Source organism: Elephas maximus, chromosome 12, assembly GCF_024166365.1.
Source record: "Elephas maximus indicus isolate mEleMax1 chromosome 12, mEleMax1 primary haplotype, whole genome shotgun sequence".
NCBI classification, from domain to species: domain Eukaryota; kingdom Metazoa; phylum Chordata; class Mammalia; order Proboscidea; family Elephantidae; genus Elephas; species Elephas maximus.
The window spans coordinates 42,897,145-42,916,718 of NC_064830.1; the positions used below are offsets into that span (position 1 = coordinate 42,897,145).

The 19,574-nt window shown below is 49.6% G+C and overlaps 1 protein-coding gene across 3 annotated transcripts in view; it reads left to right on the forward strand.

Moving 5' to 3' along the window:
- Window positions 1–19,324, forward strand: part of EFR3B (EFR3 homolog B) — a 108,918-nt gene extending 89,594 nt beyond the window's left edge. Inside the window, exons 9-23 of one of the 3 annotated variants that reach the window (XM_049903980.1) lie at window positions 189–324; window positions 572–733; window positions 1,524–1,635; window positions 2,022–2,073; window positions 4,824–4,996; window positions 5,850–5,925; window positions 6,393–6,554; window positions 8,013–8,144; window positions 10,005–10,072; window positions 11,029–11,156; window positions 12,153–12,244; window positions 14,962–15,010; window positions 16,010–16,116; window positions 17,982–18,031; window positions 18,494–19,324. In XM_049903980.1, the coding sequence (XP_049759937.1) occupies window positions 189–324; window positions 572–733; window positions 1,524–1,635; window positions 2,022–2,073; window positions 4,824–4,996; window positions 5,850–5,925; window positions 6,393–6,554; window positions 8,013–8,144; window positions 10,005–10,072; window positions 11,029–11,156; window positions 12,153–12,244; window positions 14,962–15,010; window positions 16,010–16,116; window positions 17,982–18,031; window positions 18,494–18,599 (1,605 nt within the window). In that variant the 3' untranslated portion in view covers window positions 18,600–19,324. The remainder of the gene's footprint in view (window positions 1–188; window positions 325–571; window positions 734–1,523; window positions 1,636–2,021; window positions 2,074–4,823; window positions 4,997–5,849; window positions 5,926–6,392; window positions 6,555–8,012; window positions 8,145–10,004; window positions 10,073–11,028; window positions 11,157–12,152; window positions 12,245–14,961; window positions 15,011–16,009; window positions 16,117–17,981; window positions 18,032–18,493) is intronic. The other 2 variants (XM_049903981.1, XM_049903982.1) reach the window with 2 other exon arrangements.
- Window positions 19,325–19,574: the final 250 nt, after the last annotated feature.

Genomic DNA, 19,574 nt, shown 5'->3' on the forward strand with positions numbered 1-19,574 from the left:
TCACTGGGACTTGACTGTTCTTTGTTGGACCAAGTGGGGAGAGGCTCCAGGTAAAGGAACTGGGGTGTCTGAATGCCCCGTCTAGTGCCAGCTGCCCTTGGTATCATCACTTTTGTTTGCCCTAGTCTTTGGGTCCTAATAGAGGGTGCCTCAGCTGTTTGGGGACAGCACGGTCTTCCTCCCCCCAGCCGCAGCACTCCCACCTGGTTATCCAGCAGCTCCTGAGCCATCTGGATGCGAACAGCCGCAGTGCAGCCACTGTGCGGGCGGGCATCGTGGAGGTCCTGTCTGAAGCTGCCATCATCGCTGCCACCGGCTCTGTTGGTAAGGGGACCCTACGTGATGGTGTGAGGGCTGAAAGCCCCCTAAGGACACCCTAGACAAAGAACTGCCCTTGTGGGGGGCTGCCTTCCTTTAGGGCAAGGGACAGCAGGATGGCCTCAGACTCAGGGGAGAAGGTGGGGGCAGAGAAAGCAAGCATCTGCTTGAAGTGGGCCTGGCTTTCTGGTGACCAGGGCAGGGGAGGATGAGGGGGTGCAGCCCTGGCTTTGAGTCTCCCCCACCGTGTCAGGGCCCACAGTGCTGGAGATGTTCAACACTCTGCTGAGGCAGCTGCGGCTCAGCATCGACTACGCGCTGACTGGGAGCTACGATGGGGCCATCAGCCTCGGCGCCAAGACCATCAAGGAGCACGAGGAGCGCATGTTCCAGGAGGCCGTTATCAAGACCATAGGTGCGGCCAGGGGAGGGGCAGAGGGCAGCAGGCCGACTGTGGTGGGAGGTAGTGATGGGTGCTGGGGAAATGAAGCCTCAGTCCCCGGGGCACTCAGCTAGTGGACTGGCCATACCCAGGTCTGGTGCAGCACAGGACAATCTCAGCGGGCTTCTCACCAGGACTTCAGATCAAAGGCTAAGGAAAGGAAGGCACACTCTCCCTTCACCCCAGCTCCCACTGGGCCAGCCTGATGCAACTGGAGAGGAGGAGTGAGGAAGGGAAAGGGGGAAGGGAGGAAATGGGAAAAGGCCGTGGAGAAAGATTTCTGTGCACAAGGGAGTGGAGGGAAGACTTATAAGGCCTCCAACAAGTGTGTGAGGGCACATCACTTTCAGCGCCTTCCTGCCTATAGTGCCGTGTGGGCTGCCCATCAGCTCAGGGAAGGGCAGGGCAGGAATGAGCCCCATTCATGGGTGGAGCCAGTAAGAACCCTGGAGGTACCCAAGGGCACACAGCGGAGCAGCTGGTGGAAGAGCCCAGATGGGAACCACGTTCCAGGGCTGAGCTCTTCCGTCTCCTCACCTACACACCCAGTGTTGAGCAGAGACCTTAACCAAAGCCTCAGGAATAACAAGAGAAGGACCCACAGCCTGGAAGAGCCGTCTGGAGCCGTCCAATGCCTGCCCCTTTGTCTAGAGGCAGAGTCACATCCAGACCGTTCCAGGCAGTAGCCTGGCTGAAAGGCTGAGCCAAGAGAGGCACCTGTTGGCCTGACCTGGGCCAAGCCTCTCCACCTTCCTCTCTGCAGGCTCCTTTGCCACCACGCTGCCCACGTACCAGCGCTCAGAGGTGATCCTCTTCATCATGAGCAAGGTCCCGCTGCCTTCTCTGCACCACCCCATGGAGACAGGGAGAACGGGGTGAGCCTCCATGTCTCCTCCCCTTCTTCCTCTTCTAGCTCAGATCCCTCCCCAGCTGCCCCTTTCCATGTTTTCAGGCTCTCTCCTTTGTCCACCCTGCCTCTCCTGACTCTGCCCTCTCTTCTCTTTCTACTCCCAAATCCCTCACCAACCTTTAGTGGGAGCCTCGGGTCCCAGAACAATTCCTCAGGCTGCCCCACCAATAACCACCACCTCCACCTTCATTCCCTCGTGTGCTTCCTGGGTCTGGCAGTCCCTGTCCTGGGTAACCTAACAAGACAAGCCTAATGGAAAAGCTAGTCGGGGGTGGGGGAAGCTGAGCAGGCAAGTGTGGGACCTCTGCCCACATCACAGCCTGCTGAGTGTTTGTGTCTTCTGGTCTGCAGGGAGAACAGGAACCGGCTGACCCAGATTATGCTGCTGAAATCCCTCCTTCAGGTGAGCCTGTCTTGTCCCCGTTCCTGCTCTGAATCATCAGGAGGCCGTGCCCTCCAAGGGACCACATACAGCTGTTCAGGTTGCATACTGCCCAGTCAAATGGACAAGTGGGGGACTGAAATCAGCTTGTGTGCCCTGGCACAGGGCTGCATCAGCCCAGGGGAAAGGTGCATTCTGCTAGCTAGGTTGGACACCCACAGAGCTGGGTCACCCAGAGCAGGTAGAAAGCCTGTGTCTAATTTTCACAGATCTTCCTTGTACACTACTGTTTTGGATTGAGCTTTGTCCCCTGAAAATGTGTGTCAACTTGACTAGGCCGTGATTCCCAGTATTGTGTGATTGTCCACCGTTTTTGTCATCTGATGTGATTTTTCTATGTTTTGTAAATCCTACCTCTATGATGTTAACGACGCAAGATTGGGGGCAGTTAGGTTAACAAGGCAGGACTCAAGCTACAAGATTAGGTTTTATCAATCTTTTTGGCTATAAAAGAGAGAAGTGAGCAAAGAGACAGGGAGACCTCATACCACCAAGAATGTAGTGCCAGGAGCAAAGTGCATCCTTTGGGCCCAGGGCCCTGCACAGATAAGCTTCTAGATCAGGGGAAGATTGATGACAAGGACCTTCCCCAGAGCTGACAGAGAGCAAAGGCCTTTGCCAGGAGCTGGCACTCTGAATTCAGACGTCTAGCCTCCTGGACTGTGAGAGAATGAAATTCTACCTGATAAAGCCATCTGCTTGCGGTGTTTCTGTTATAGCAGCACTGTGTAACTAAGACAGCTGCTGAGGGCCTGTAACTCAGGCATTATCTTAAGATGAAATTCATTGGCTTTCCTGGGGGTTCTGCCCTTTTTCTCTCTAAGGCCCTTCCCAGGTCCTTCCTCTCTGTTTCCCCCTTGGCACTTGTACCAACCTCAGTCTCACAGCTACCATCTTTCCATTCATCAGTGTTTCATACACCTCTTCTTTACCATCCTTGCAGCCCTCACGGGAGTCTACAGCTGTTGTTCTTAGAAGCCAGTCCCATGATCCACTTGTTAAATTATATAGATTCCCTATAGATTTTAAGCCATGGCCTGAGTGGGGTCCTAGAATCTGTCTTTATAAAAAGCCCCCCCACCAGGTATTCTCATGCACAGCCCTAGCATAAACTCTGCAACTCTCATGACTAGATAATTCTCTAGTTGTTCCATCTCTCCTCACCTATCAAACACAACCACGGGAAGAACTTTCTAGAAATGCTGCTCCCCACATGTTGCCCTTATTAAACAGTGGGTCTTAGTTCCTGATTGTTGTACATCAGATTTCAGACTTCTTATGCTGAGTTGGAATTTCCTCACTCCCCTTCCCTCCCTAGGCTCCCATCTCACCCCTCAGCTGTCTCTCTGTTCTAGCCCTGCCCATCTGCACAGATGCCCAGTCTCAGGCCTTCCCCAGCCCATCGCCTTCATCTCACTCTATTTTTATAAAGCTTTTTCATGCTGACACTGCCCATCTCCAGTTACCCCCTTGGTCTGCCATTTCTTTGCTAAGTTTACCCTCACTATTTTGTACCTGGAGCCCTGGTAGCATAATGGTTAAGAGCTATGGTGAGCTACGGCTGCTAACCAAAAGATCAGCAGTTCGAAACCACCAGCTGCTCCTTGGAAACCCTATGGGGCAGTTCCACTCTGTCCTATAGGGTTGCTATGAGTCAGAATAGACTCAACATCAACGAGTTTTTTTTTTTTTTTTATTTTGTACCTGGCATTTTGTTAGGGAGACAGTTTGGGACACACTCAGATGCATCTCAAGGGATCATCAGTGAACACTGACGTTCGCTGTCGATGCCCCAGGCTATACTAGATCCTCAGGGACCTTCTGAATCATCAAAGGCGTTGTTTTGCAATACAAGCTTAGCATTGCATATGTTTTGCTGCTTTTGAATGCTTTGACGATACCATGTATGATGTATATGCTTATGCCAACTGGCTTTAATCAGAAGACCCCTCCCCCCCTTAGCACCATAACAAGGGGATGTAACCAAATGCTGTGTGTGGTCTTTGGTTGTTGTCATGTGTATGGGGTCTGATTCTTCAGCCCAGCCCAGCCGTTCATACACCGTCTCTATTCCTTTGTGATTGTCCATACTCTTCATGAAGAATTATGATTGTGGAAGATGTTCTGGAATATTAGGTTCAGGGGTTCCCTGGCTCCTGTTCCCCTCTAGTGCTCGTATCTTGCTTGCTTTTTTAAAAAATTGTGGTGGAATTTTATAACAAAATATTTGCCGTTTCAACCATTTCTACCTGTACAATTCAGTGCCATTATTTACACCTCCCATGTTGTACAACTATCATCTCTATCCATTTCCAAATGTTTTTCTCACCCTTAACAGGAACTCAGTGTCTCTTAAGCAATAGCTCCCCATCTCCCTCCCACCCCTCCCTGGTAACCACTGATAAACTTTGGCCTCTATGTGTTTGCCTAGTCTGGGTCCTTCCTTTCTTTTAACAACTTACTGTCCCTGCACACCATCCGCATCCACCCACATGTCTACTGAGCCAAGCTGAGCAGGTTGTCTCGGTGGCTGATGGAGTGTTCAAAAGGTTTCCTATGGCACCCAGGGCCTGAGTGGAGGTGCAGGGATGGATTGAGAGATGTCTCAAGAGGATGGATACTTTAGACCCAACTTCTACTGGAAACCCCCTGTCCCCCCTGTGCCTAAGAGGGGGTGTCACTAAGCACTCCGATCCTGGGCTCCCCTGCAGGTATCCACAGGCTTCCAGTGTAGCAACATGATGTCTGCCCTGCCCAGCAACTTCCTGGACCGCCTTCTCTCCACTGCCCTCATGGAGGATGCAGAAATCCGTCTCTTCGTTCTGGAGATTCTCATCAGTTTCATTGATCGTCATGGCAACCGCCACAAGTTCTCTACCATCAGGTGAACTTGGGATCCCTCCAGCTGATGGGTGATAGGGGAGAAGATGCCCCACAGAGTCTGTCTTCTTGGCCAGTAGCCTCACAACCAGGTGGGAGGACCATTGAGGTAGCCAGGGAGACCCACCAGAGGGTTGATCACAGAGATTGACTCTGGGGTACTGGGTAGGCAAGGGGAGGAGAGACCTTGTGCCTGGGAGAGGATTTGTCAGGGTTTTCTAGAGAAACTGAACCAATGAAAGAAAGAGATACAGGGAGAGATTTACTTCAAGGAATTGTTTCACTCAATTGTGGGGGGTTGGCAAATCCAAAGTCCATAAGTCAGGCAATGAGAAGAGTGCAGAGTAAAGTTCTGCCAAAATATTTATAGTCTGGAGGCAGAACACCTAGGGAAACTCCATTTTCAACTGATTGACTGATTACATTTCATTGGATTACATTATCAGAGGTAATTACATTAAAAAAAAAATACATTATATTACAGAACAGCAACTGGACTAGTATTTGGCCAAAGAACTGGGAACCATAGCCTAGCCAAGTTGACACAAAAAATTAACCATCATAGTGGTGGACTGGAGATTTAGGAGATGAAAGCAGGTCCTAGAGGGAAGAAGATGTGGGGCTGTCAGTGGGGACTAAGGGAATTTGGGGGAATATGATGAGGAAGTGAATAACCAGGATCAAGATTTAAGAGAAAAGGACAAGAACTTGAGAACTTGGGAAAAAAGCACTAGGAGGGAACTAAAGCAGTGAGGGGCTTTGGCACAAACTAACAGTGTTGAATAAAAAGCCCAGTGATACCGTGTGAGGGCTGTCCTCACACAAGGGCTAAGGTGGCCCCTCATGTCCCCTCCCAGTACCCTCAGCGACATCTCTGTCCTGAAGCTGAAGGTGGACAAGTGCTCCCGACAGGACACGGTCTTCATGAAGAAGGTAAGTGAGTGTAGCCTTGGACACAGTGAACCCCAGTTAGGCCTGGCCCCGTACACCCCAACCTGCCAACCCCCAAGTCACTGCCAACCACAGGACCTGCCTCCTCCCCTTTGCATATGCTAGGCAGGGTGACCAGCGGGCCCCTCAGAGGGTGAAGCCAAGGGCAATGCTCATCACAAAGGCTGGTGAGAAACACCCTTGGTGAGCCAGTCCAGATCCACAGACTGTGTTCTTCTCCTAAAACTAGATTTGGGCAGCAGCTTTTGTTGCCGGTTTCATTCGGGGCCCCCAAACTTGCACACAGCATGTGCTCCCTTCCACTGGAGCCAGCCTTGCAAGGCGCCCACTCCCTGAGGGTGAAGGCGGGCACACACCTCCATTCAGATTGGCCTTCCTCCCCTTTTCACTTGTTCCACCTGTCCCCACCCACCCACGTGGCCTTGCCTGGCCTCTGTCCCTATCTACAGCACTCCCAGCAGCTCTACAGACACATCTACCTGAGCTGTAAGGAAGAGACAAACATGCAGAAGCACTACAAGGCCCTCTATGGCTTGCTGGCACTCATCAGCATCGAGCTGGCCAACGAGGAGGTAGTGGTGGACCTCATCCGCCTGGTGCTGGCTGTTCAGGTGGGCCTCAGCATAGACAGGACACAAGGGTCGGGACCAGGGGGAGGAGGCCTGTTCTGGTCATGCACTAATGACAGTACAAAGTAACAACTGTTTACAGGTTGTTTTGGAGCCCAGGTGTATTACACTTTTGCTTGGCTATTCCTCCATGATGGAGACCCCAAACCATGGTTCTGTTCGGGAAACCACCGAGGTGTGCTTCATCCATGGCCTTGGCCCATCCTCAGACTAAAGGAGACCCAGAGGAATGTGGCCATTCAAAAACACGCCTCATACTCTAGTATTTTAGCGGTGTCCCGGGGACTGAGTGAGACCCAAAGGATTCCCCCAGAGGCTGCTCTTAAGCCCTGAGTGATCCCGAAGCAAACTTATTTGTCTGGAGACCCTCTGGTTCCCAAACCTGGCTATGCTTCAGAATCACTGTGAGCACTTATAAAAATACATACTCCCAGTTCTGTCCCAGAGCTTTCAAGTCAGAGTCTCCAAGCCAGGGACCTGTTTGCTTAACAAGCCCTGTGTGATTCTAAGGCAGTCAGGATGGCACTAGAGGGGACTGTAGACTTCTTGGGTGTGCTTCAGTGGAAGTGTACTCCCAAGGATGCAGGAGCTGAGGTGGGTCATTCAGACCTCAATGACCAGGGTCTCCAGGGCCCTGAGGCTAACGGGGCATCATAGTCCTGAATTGTAGAAAGCCTGGGAATTCAGTGATGAGAGTCTTCAGCCACCTGTTTGACAGCACCCGACCCTGCAAGTTCAACCCAGCTGCTACAGTTTTCTTAGTTCTTGCCACCCTCAAGAGCTAGAAACTGGGACTCTTTCGCTTCTCCGTTCCGTGGTGACTCCCACAACTTTCTCAACCTGACATATGAACTCAGTTTAGCAGGCCATCTCAAGCCTCCAAGAATCTTCGGTGGTCTTTAGCAAGGAGACAGCATCCTAGTGGTGGGATAAGGGTTTGGACAGTAAATGTCACTACAGCCAGAACTGCAAAAATGAGGAATTGAGGTCATTGCCATTATAAATACAACAACAACAACAACAACAGTTGCCATCAAGTCAGAGCGGAACTGTCCTCCATGGAGTTTTCAATGGCTGGTTTTTCAGAAGTAGATCCCCAGGCTTTTCTTCTAAGGCACTTCTGAGTGGACTTAAACCTCTAAACTTTTGGTTAGCAGCTGAAAAAATTAACCGTTTGCACCGCCCAGAGATTCCTTTGCCATTATACTCATTAAGTATTTAAGATCCTCCCCGTCATGGGTTGCTCTAGGGACCATTCACTTTAGCTTTAACGGGGATGACTCCTCGCCCCTGGGAAGTTATGGGGGCAAATGCTAAGGAAGGCTGAGTCTAGAAAAGTGAGCCATCTCTAAAGAAGGTTGATGAGGGGCTGGGTGGAGGGTAGGGCACCAGTAGAGTTTGTCAGTTGAAAATTCTGGAGGCCTCTCTGTGTTGCCATAGGATGTGGCCCAGGTCAATGAAGAGAACTTGCCGGTGTACAACCGCTGCGCCCTTTACGCTCTGGGTGCAGCGTACCTGAACCTCATCAGCCAGCTCACAACGGTGCCTGCCTTCTGCCAGCACATCCACGAGGTTCGTGCCATCAGCTCTTGTTTTCCTCGCTCCCTCAACTCGGGGTTTCCCCACTCAACTTTGGCTTGGTTACATTAGCCCTGTGCTTAGTCTTAGTCATCGAAGAAAGGTTTAAAGTAAGAAGTAATCATACGAGAAGTTACTGGGGCAGCATTTCCTGCTCCTCGTGTGAGTGGGACTCTCCCAAAGATTAACTAGGATGTGACATGGCGTAGCAGGTGAGGTCAGGCACGGGGAGTATCCTGTACCCCTTCCGAACCTGCTGCCCACCGCCTCTACTTCCTGCCCTTCTACCCCTCCCCTGCTCATGGAAGACAGATACACACACTCTCAGAGCATGTGGGACTAAGGCTACTTCAAAAAGCGGTTTTGCTATAAAAATGTGCAAGCATCACGAAAGTAGTGTGAGTAGAACAATCAATGCCAATATATCATCCAGATTAAATAGTTACCAAGATTTCCTCACATTTGCTTCACCTCTCCCCTCTTCTTTTTCTTTTCCTTTGCTGAGATATTTAGAAACAAATCCCAGCTGCCACGTCGCTTCACCGTTATGTACTTCAGGGCACCTGTCTAGAAACATACAGCCGCTTTCCTACATGATCCCTATGCTAGTGACATTCCTGAATAAATTACAGTAAATCCTTGCTGTTATCTAATACCCAGTTCATAATCAAACGTCCTCAGTTGTCTCAGAGAGATCTTTTTAAAAATACTGAAGTATAGTGGCATCATAGAGTTGGTGTCACCCAGTGTGGTAACTCATGGTGTCATACCTGCCCTCCTGGGGTGGGTAGGCTGCTGGCGGGAGCACCCCTGGTGGGTGGAGTGACCCCCCCCACACACCTTCCCAGCCCCACCCTTGGGGCTCCCCGCAGCTCCTTCCACTCCCGTTGGCCAAGGCAGAGACCCTTTTCCTCTCACAATGGTGGGTGCTACAGCCAGGCCACCCGTACCCTGACTGGCAGGTGATGGGTGAGGGATGGCACCAACCCTAGTGATGCCACAGCCTTGTGACCCCTCCCCCAGTGGCCCAGTACACCCACCCATGCTGCCACTGCTGCGGGCCCTGGGGTCATCTTGGTGTCACACCTCCCCCCCCCCCGCCCAGTGTCACCCCTGCTGAAGTACTGCAGGTGAGATGATATGATGTCTAGGAATAACTTTAAAATACACCCACAAAACAAAACAAAAATCTCTGGGTCTTAGCTGGCCTGGGCTGACTTGGGGGGCAGGAAAGGTAGCTGTATCACTGCACCAGAGACCACCCCAAGGGAGGCCGGGCCTTCGCAGCCTCTGCCTGATACGAGACTGCAAGAAAAGCAATGCCCACCATCCTCCTCGTTTAAAATAGCTGTGTTCCTGCTGACCCACCCCTGCTCCTACTTGCAGGCCAGCCATTCTCCCTTCAGCACGATCTCAGTGACTTTCACCTCTCTTGCAAAAATTTGAAAAGGATATTGAGGAAAGCTCAAGGTGTCACTGTTGCCCAGGCTGTTTTTGCAGTGCACCTGGGTATTGTGATTGGGAAACGGTGCCATTTACGTGTTTAAATAGACAGCAGAGGAGCCAGGAACTGCAGCCTCTTAGGAGTGAGGGACCCTTGGATCAGGACATGTACGCACTTGTGTTGCGGAAGGCGATGGCTTTAGCAGGCCGCTGGGGCTTCTCGGGCTGCTCTGGGCTCATGTTCACCTGAATTTCTCAGTCAAAAAACCCAGCTGTGTGTCCTCTACCAAGCAGGTTGTGGGAGGGGGTGAATGCTGAGACTAGGGGTGGGAGGGCTCTTTCATCTGCTTGTTCTCATCTCCCTCTCCCTGCTGGACCCAGCTCCTCTCGTTTGATTCCCCCAAACTGCAGGTGATAGAGGCACGGAAGAAGGAGGCCCCGTACATGCTTCCTGAGGATGTATTTGTGGAGAGGCCCAGGTGAGGCTCGAACCTGGGACCTGGTCAAAGAGACACCAAGCAGCTTGGTAAGGAGGTGGGAGGCCGAGGCCAGGAGAGGCCACCCAGACACCAGAGGCTCAGGCCTCTGTGGAATCCAGGGCAGAAAGTGGACCCTGTCCCCAGTGAGTTTCTGTTCATGTGGAGGAATGACTGGGAAATGGAGGGTAAGAATGGTTGCATAACTTGAAGAATGTAATCAATGTCACTGAATTGTACCTGAAGAAGTTGCTGAATTGGTGTATGTTTTGCTGTGTATATGCTCAACAACAACAAATAAATGGAATGAAGAAAGAAAGTAGACCCGGCCCATGGCCCAGAAGTCCTGGGTGAAGTTCAACCCCCAGACGCTCCTGTAATCCACACCTCATGCATGGTGCTTCGCCCTGTGGTGTGTTGGATGCAGAGTGCATAATGCAGCCTCTGGGGAGCGCTGGCCAAACCCGTGGGAGATGCCTGCCAAGTCACTGCCTGAAATCCGAGTGGCATTCTCAAGCTGCAGTCCGTGGGCTGATAATCACTTCAGCATCAGAGGAACTCAAGGAACAGATGTTCTGAAGAAACAAAATGCCAACGACGGGGAGTGGGCTGTATAAATGATGTATGGCCCAGTCATACAGTAAATCGCTGAGAATCCATGTGGAAGAATACTTCGTGTGAGAGAATATTCTCTACGTATTAGATGGCTAAAACAGAACACAGAGCAGGAATGGGGCGGGGGCGGGGGGAGTGTGCACATAAATGTATGGACTGAAGCACTATGCACAGAAATGTAAATCGTGGTTACGTCTGGAAGCTGGGCTGTGAGTGATTTTTTTCTTTCTTTTTGCTTCTCTGTCATTTTGTATAATATGTTACTTTTGTCATAAGGAAAGTCATCAGGAAGTTGTTCTAGTTGCCCACGCTCCTCACTTGCCTCTTCCCTCCTTTGTGTCCAGGCTGTCTCAAAACCTTGATGGAGTGGTGACCGAGTTCCTCTTCCGCCAGAGCAAGATCAGCGAAGTCCTGGGGGGTAGTGGATACAATTCAGACAGGCTCTGCATGCCCTACATCCCTCAGCTGACAGGTAGGGGCTGTGTAGGGACTCCCAACCCTGCCCCTACCTTTTCCTGGCAGGGTAAGGGCCTGAGTGTAAGGAACTTGTGGGTGCTTCCATGGTCTTCCATGGTACCTTGGATGTCACACAGGAGCTGAAAGGCATAGTGGAAACCCATGGTGAGATCCTCTCGATTTCCCTATGTCTTCTCCTCACTTCAGGATCCTTGGAGGTAACTGGTCCATAAGATAGCCTGGCCTGTGGATGAGAGAGGCCCCATTGCAGTGGAAAGAGCATCCATGGGCTACAGAATCAGAGACCCAGCTTGAAACCTTTCAGCAATTTGTACTAGTTACCATGGAGTCTCTTCCAACTCACGGTGACCCCATGTGTATCAGAGTAGAACTGTGCTCCATAAGGTTTTCGCTGGTTAATGTTTCAGAAGTAGATCACCAGGCCTTTCGTTCAAAATACTTCTGGGTGGCCTTGAACCTCTAGCCTTTCAGTTAACAGTGTTAAGCATTTGCATCACCCAGGGACTCCCTCTGCAACTAACTGCCCGAATAATCTTAGACGAGTCCCTTAGTGTCTCTGAGTTTCATTTCCCTTGACTGTAAAAGAGGGACAGCAATACTACCTGCCTTAGAAAAAAAAAAAGAAAAAAAAATTCTTTTTTTTTAGAGGGCTGATGTGAGGGGTGCATGAAATAATGAAGGCAGGAGCACTTTGTAAATGCTCCACAAGTGACGGCTACTGATGCTACTAGCAAATGAGGCTCCTTACAAGTTGAGATATGTTGTCTGGTCATAAGCAGTTTCTTTGCACTTATCAATGACTTCAAAATCTTCACCCTAAATAGGCAAAGATGACCCAGGGCATATTTGAGTTCTCTGGTATGGCTAGTGTGCATGAAGCACCGACAGCTGTGGGCCAAGCAGAGATGGAGGATAGGAAACAGGACTGGAGGCTCTCCATCTTGCTCCCCAAGAGCTGGGAACCCTAAGGTCTGGAATTTGTCTTTTCCAGATGAAGATCGTTTATCCAAGAGAAAGAGCATTGGAGAAACCATTTCCCTGCAGGTGGAGGTGGAATCAAGGAACAGCCCAGAAAAAGAGGAAGTGAGTCTCCTATTCTTTACACTCCGCCCCAGTAAAGCCAGATTCCCCAGAGGGGGACCGGCTCCTGCCTCCTGTGCAGTAAGATACTTGGTGCTCAGGACTCCTTAACTGCACGAAGCATTTACGTTTGCATGAAAAGTGATCTGTCTCAAGTAAGGCCTGTTTTCTTACTGACTCACATCATATGTATCATAGACTTTTCCACCTGGAAATGTGCCCCCACCCTCACAAGGATGTCATGACAATCACTCTCGAAAGGTTTGCTGGTAGCCACTCCCTATTCAGCAACGCAAGCAGGCAGGCATGCTCCAAGTGGGAAATTGGAAGGCTTAACAGGAGAGGTGAGGGTGAGAATTTTTTTTTTCCAGGTGAATCAATAGAGGTACTTTTTTATTTTAGTGAAAGCCACAGCAGTGCCTTAAAGATCTCCCTTCCATTCTGTCTTGAGGGCTATGAATATCTAACTTCTGTTCACGTTAACATGTGATATCTCCCCTAACATTGTCTCATTTCTTTTGCCTCAGAAAATAAACCGGGTATACCTATGAGTAAGGGGAAATAAGGAATCACAGTGGAAATACAAAGCTTCCCACTTCCACCACCCCCGCCCCCCGCCACCCCAAATGAGAAAGAAATGGGAGAGGAGGTGGGGGGAGGAAGAAGAGGATCATGAGGGAGTTGAAGGAACAAGATATTTTACGGTTTGATTTTTTAATGATGGTGATTGCTCCAGTTAACAGAATTGACAGAGGTGCAGGGAGCCTCAGCAGGAAGTGAGAAGGATGCACATCTGGGTAGACTGGGGCAGGAAGACTCAAATAGTCCCTTGGCGCAGAGTGCGGACAGTCTGGCATTTCCCGAATTTCTGTGTCTAGTAGGCTGATTTAACGGTGAGGGGTGGCCTCGGCACAGAGCCTTCCCCTTGGTGTGGTGGGCACAAGGAAAAGTCTCTGGGGTCGAGAACAAGCCTCCCTCTAGCCATGCCCTCAACCACTTTAACAATTCTTCATTTATTGGCACAGACCTCAGTCCAGGACCGTTCAACAAGTAAATGAGGAGGTTGAATGGAGTGCCCTTCAAGGCCCTTCCAGCTCTAAAAGGCTATGAACCTCAGATATTCTGGGGCCTCAGGGTTGACTATTTAGTTTTCTGCCCTCTTCCCCAGTAGAGATGATTCTCCCTTCCCAAGAGTTAAGAGAGCCTCAGGAATTGGGGAGTAAACCAGCCTCCTGGATCAACAAATACAGTTTCCTTCCCCTCTTCGAGAGTCGGCTTAGACCCTCCTCTCTGTCATGCATCCACTGTCCCACTAGGACTGGTCTCCTCACAACCTCCCCCGTGCTCTGCCCATTTCCATTGCCACATCTTCGCTAATATAGAATCCCAAGTTTGAATCACCCTTCCTCTCCACCTTGAGTCTCTGAGTCCTCCTGTTCTTCAATGCCAAGCTCATGGTCCATTCCCTCCACCTAACCAAGTCCATGGTGTTCTTTCTTTTTCTGGACTGTTGCCACCACACAACTCCAGTACTTAACGTGTGAATATCTGACGTTGGCAGGTGCTCTGACAGTAGGTGGATGGATGGGTGTACAGGATGAACTCTCAGAGTGAATCATATTTATTTCAGCATAGCTCTGTCTTGCATGTAATTCCCCTGCTAACAAAGTTTGCCATTTCTGCCGAGTGACTAGCCCAGAGTCCCACACATAGCCCATGCACACTTAATATGTGTGGAATAATTTTATCCCATACCTACGACTTTGTCCTTTCCCTCTCAAAACATTTACTGAGCACCAAAGAGGTGCACAAATCAAATCGTACAGCTCAATGAATCTCCACAAAGTGAACATACCCAAGTAATCATACCCAGGTCAGGGAATAGAGCACTGTCATCATCCAGGAGCCCCCTCTGCAAAAGAAGCCACTATTCTGACATATGTCATTTCTTGAACTTTATGTAAATGAGTCATTCTCTTTTGTATCTGCATCTTTCACTAAATATTATGTTTCAGTGATTGAGAACACTGAGGAAAGCCTTGTCTCCAGGAGCTCACAGGCTCACGGGGAATTGCTGGCATGTAGTCCCAACTCTCTTCAGCATCTGACTGAAGTCCAGTCATCCATGGAATTGACTTGTTTCAGTTTTATTGTTTCTACTTCCTTTTGTAGGCTTTGTGGAAGACTGAGGTCCTGTAACCCAGGTCCTCAGACCAACCTCAGCAGTGGAGAGCACGTTGATTTTAATCTTCCATTTCTCACTTTTATTAAAAACTTAAATCACATCAGTAGATAATTTAATATCATCAGTCTTCAAAAATATTACTCAGTTATTAAAATTTGTATGTGATATATTTGCAAACTGCCTCCACTTCCAACGTTTTCCGTTACATTCTTCGAAGGTTTGTTTTAATTACACAGTGTTTTCCTCCCACGGGGTTTGATGGGACAAGCTTGGCGGAGAAGGACGGGCAGTGGGTTTATGTAGGTGAGACTTGAAACTCATTTCTGAGTCCACATCTGATGGAGAATTGATGGTTCTATGCCTGCTTAGGGAGCTTCCAGAGACCCTGGTAAGAAATGTGGTTGGCCTGAAGTAGTTTCTGACAAGGTCCCCACTGAAGACATTCTCTTGAGAAGTAAAGGGGCTGCCAGATGAAGCCAAGGCTGCTCCTTCTCCTTCTCCACCTTTCTGAGCATTTCTGTCCCCTCTCTCTTAGCGAGTGCCTGCTGAGGAGATCACCTATGAGACTCTCAAGAAAGCCATTGGTAAGTTGGAGCCTGGAGGGACTTCTGTTAGGGAGGAGGGGGCTGCATCTTGGGGAGTGCTAGTGGCTGACCTGCTGATCTCCCAACTGTGATTCAGCACAGATGTGAGGGATAAGCTAGTGGCTTCCTCTAAACTCATCACAACTGCCAAAGCAATCATGAAAAGTCCACGCTCTCCAAATGGGGCCAAGTAACGTTGCCCTGTGTATCCTCTATCAGACAATCGTTTCTCCACCATGACAGTTGCCCTTAAAAATAATCAGTGGAGAGTTGCAGTCAGTCAGATAAGTCAAAAGCAATTTTGTATAAATATTTTGACTATTTTATGGTCCAGTGTGATTCAAATGAGTAAGCTGTCGAATGAAAACTATTATATTAATATTCATGGCGATAGAGTTTAAAATGCAGTATTACTTCATTTATCAGAATTATTGGACAACAGTGTATTCCAAATAAGAGACTATTTTTGACAACTGATAAATTATGCCTTTAAGTGCTAAAACTTTTTTATTTCAGTTGTTATTGATAATACTATTTCTCAGCTTTCTTAAACAGAGTGTGATGAACATATTTGACTTTCTTTTTTTTGGTAACTCATTTGGCATATCAGGTGGAATGTGTAGAACCCCAAAACTAAATGTCCTCAGACTGTGCTGTCATAGGAGTTCATGTGTTACCTTTTGTGGTCTACCCAGTTCTTCCATTGTTGATGCCCCCTTTCAAGTTACCCCTGCATATTCCCGGGACCACCTGTTCCATAAACTTCCATTTAAGAGTCTTTGTGGCAGAGCAGTTACTTGAGGCTTTAAAACCTCAGCTTTAGGGGTTCACATAACTAATTCTCTAACTGTTATATGAGAAAGAGTATCAAACCCTTGGAAAGTGTCAAGAAAAGGCCCTTCCTGTGCTGAAGGAGGGCATCACAGCCTTCCATGCCCCCATCTCCTACTGGTCAGCAGAGGGCAGGACCTAAGGGCTAACCCATTCTCTGTGCTGCAGTGGACAGCGTGGCGGTCGAGGAGCAGGAACGAGAACGGCGTCGACAAGTGGTGGAGAAGTTCCAGAAGGCCCCCTTTGAGGAGATTGCAGCACACTGCGGGGCCCGGGTAAGTGAGGCACAAAAGGTATGAGACCTTAGGGACCAGATTTAGGTCCAAGGCAAGGCTGAGTTTCTAGATCTGGACACTTTTGTCCCTGGGAATTAAGGTTTAGATTTCAAGACACAGAGCTCCGCTGTTGCCCCACCAGGGTCTTCCCCAAAGCCTTGGCACAACATTGCTCCCCCATGATCCAAAAGACTCAGACATATAATTCTATAATCTTCACACAAGCAGACTGCCACATCTTTCACTTGCAGAGCCGGTGGTGGGTTCGAACCACCAACCTGTTAGTTAGCAGCCGAGTGCTTAACCACTGTACCACCAGGGCTTCCTATAATCATAATAAAAAAAATAAAACAAACCCAGTGCCATCAAGTCAATTCTGACTCACAGTGACCCTGTAGGACAGAGTAGAACTGCCTCACCGGGTTCCCAAGGCTGTAAATCTTTATGGGGCAGACTGCCACATCTGTCTCCCGCAAAGCAGCTTGTGTGTTGGAACCGTCCACCTTTTGGTTAGCAGCTGAGCACTTTAACCACTGTGCCACCAGGGCTCCTGACTTACATCACACTTACTGTGAGCCATAGCATTCTACATTAACTAACTTATTTCACTGTCTTGTGAACTCTGAGAGGCAGGTGCCCCACTTGATGAGTGAAGGCGGAAGGGCCAAGACAGAGGACAGACAATGTTTGCCACAGGGCCAGCCTCCAAGGAAGGGGGCCTGGCAGGGAGGGCTTGGAAAAGAGATTTGAAAGAGAGGCAGCAGGACAAGTAGAAATGAAGGCTCATACCTGGAATTAAGGGGGGAGCAGAAACATTTCTTGAATTTGTTGGGTACAATGTCAATCTTAATAATAATGAAATATAATTGTAAACCTTCAAAATCTGCAAATAACTCATATTTTATTATACTTTTTCTTTCACTAAAAATTTAAATCATGTACAATTTTTATTGAAGGAAATAATTGAATAAAATGATTCAAGTTACATAATTTGAATTTTTATATTTGATATAAATGTAAGTATAAACCAAAAATTAATCCAGTTGCCATTGAGTTGATTCTGACTCATGGCAACTCCATGTGTGTCACAGTACAACTGTGCTCAATAGGGTTTTCAGTGGCTGATTTTTGGAAATAGATTGCCAGGCCTTTCTTCCAAGGCACCTCGGGGTAGACTCAAACCTCCAACCTTTTGGTTAGCAGCCAACCACACTGACCATTTGTACCAACCACACAGGGACTCTTACACACATTCACCATTTGTACCAACCACACAAGGACTCATATTTATATGCGAACTTGTGCACACACACACGTGTGTGTGTGTGTTTGTGTGTGTGTGCGTGTGTAATATATAGATTTTCCTGGGCCTATATTATCCTGTCAACCCATCTTGGGAGGTAGATGCTGCTCATTTCATGAGCTGGGATTTGAGGCCTAGTCACTGAACACATACACAATCTCACTGTGTTCACAGACTTGGAGGTCATCTTGTCTAACCTGCCAGTTTTTGCAAAGCTGCTCCTTGTGAGTTAAGCAGAGAGCTGGAACTAGCTCCGAGCCTCCTGACTTCTAGCCCAGCAGATCCTGTTGCCCTGCATCCAGGAGCTGCCTGCTGAAGGCCTCCCTGCTGTCCCTGCCCTCTGTCCTTTCCCAGCAGACCTTTGCTGGGTGGCTCCACCTGATCTGAATGTACAGTCAGGGTCCAACCTAGAAGTGCAGGGAACTACCTCGTACCTGGGTCCTCTCCTAAGGCTGCCCCTGCCCCACACCTCCAGTGCACACTCTAGATCGGTGGACTTGTGGGCCAGCCAGCAGAGGTTCTGGGGAGCCCACCCAGCTCACTGTTCCCTCTTTGTGTCTAGGCATCACTGCTGCAGAGCAAGCTCAATCAGATCTTTGAAATTACCATCCGGTAAGTGGCAACCCTGGCAGGGGACCCCAACCTCTGTGGCCCAAGGTTGGGGCTCCTCCTGTCAAGTCTTCCTCTCATACCTGTCTTCAACCTCCCACCCCCCAGCCTCTGTCCCCAGGGCTGGAGTCAGCCACTGACCCCCCTCCCCAGACAAGAAAATAGAGATTAGAGGGGGAGAGCGAGAGAGGCTCCAAGAAACCTGGAGAATGGCCAGAAGGCCTGGTGTCCCAGGCTGCTGCTTTACTTTCTAAAGCAACAATGTCACTGTAGGGCCTGCAGTAAAGCTTGACTCCAAGCTATAGATTCTAGAACTACTTGAACCCCTGGGAGCCCGTGGAGTGACACGGTCTGTAGTTTCTATGGGAAAGAGAAACCCCAATCAGCTGCTATGTTTTGTTGTGCAGGGGAGGGACCCCACAATTCCCTCATCATGCCTTTCTCCATACGTTCCTGCCCCCACAGGCCCCCACCAAGCCCATCAGGGACCATCACCGCAGCCTACGGTCAGCCTCAGAGCCACTCCATCCCTGTCTACGAGATGAAGTTTCCGGATCTGTGTGTCTACTGAACTCCAAGAGGCTGTGGTCCTGAGAGGGATGGGGCTGAGGAAGGGGCATGCCCTCACCCCCACCCCCATGACATGAAAATCTAACTGAGATCTCAGAGAAGAATGGTGCCTGGGATGGCAGCACCTTCCCAGCTAAGCCAAGGTGAAGCCTCCAGGCCTTCTCTGGTTCCCTGTCAGTCCACCTGACTCTTCCTTATCTTCCCTGAGGCAGATCCAGCTGCCTACCCCTCAATAAGCATCTCGCCTGTGCCCTTTGTCTCCTCTCTGGTGTCAGCTAGAGGCAGAGAATCCTGGGGGTGTCTCCACAGAGAGGCTGAGGGACCTAAAGAAGCCCCCATTTAGTGTAGTAAGAAGAGCTTTCACTGGGAGTGGGACTACAGGGACACATCTGTCATCTCCAGAGAAGGGGCTGAGGAGAGGGGCTCGGGAACTAGGAGGGGACATAGGTCGTCAAAGGAGCCAGGGAGTACAATCTGGAGGAACTTAGGAAAGCTCCTCTCGTAATGAGGTGACAGTGTCGAGAGCTGGAAGATGGAATTGTTATTCCCATTCTGAGCACACCCCTCCCTCAGTCCCCATTTGAGGGCCTAGAGGCCCCTAGTCACAGGTGTTTCTTCCACTCTCTTGCTCACCATGCTAGTTGTCTGTTCATATTCCTTCCTGTTATCAAACAACATTGAGCCCTCATAGTAGGAGTAAGGGTTAGAGACACCATGGGGGTAGAAAGGGTGAAACGAAGGGTGGGTGGGTCTGGGGATAGAGGGCTGCTTCTCCCAGGCTGGGCAGCTGAGCCAGGGAGCATCTGTGTGGGCCTTGCTCCTGTAGAAGAGCAGCAGGTGAAAGTGGGGCAGTCTTGTCCCTCTGTAGCATCTTCTCATCTCCTTTGTTCATAGGGAGCTTATTAGGGCCCTCCCACGGTTCTTTCCCTTCTGGATGTTTCTCTTAGTTGGGTTCTCCCTCTTTGATGTCTTTCTT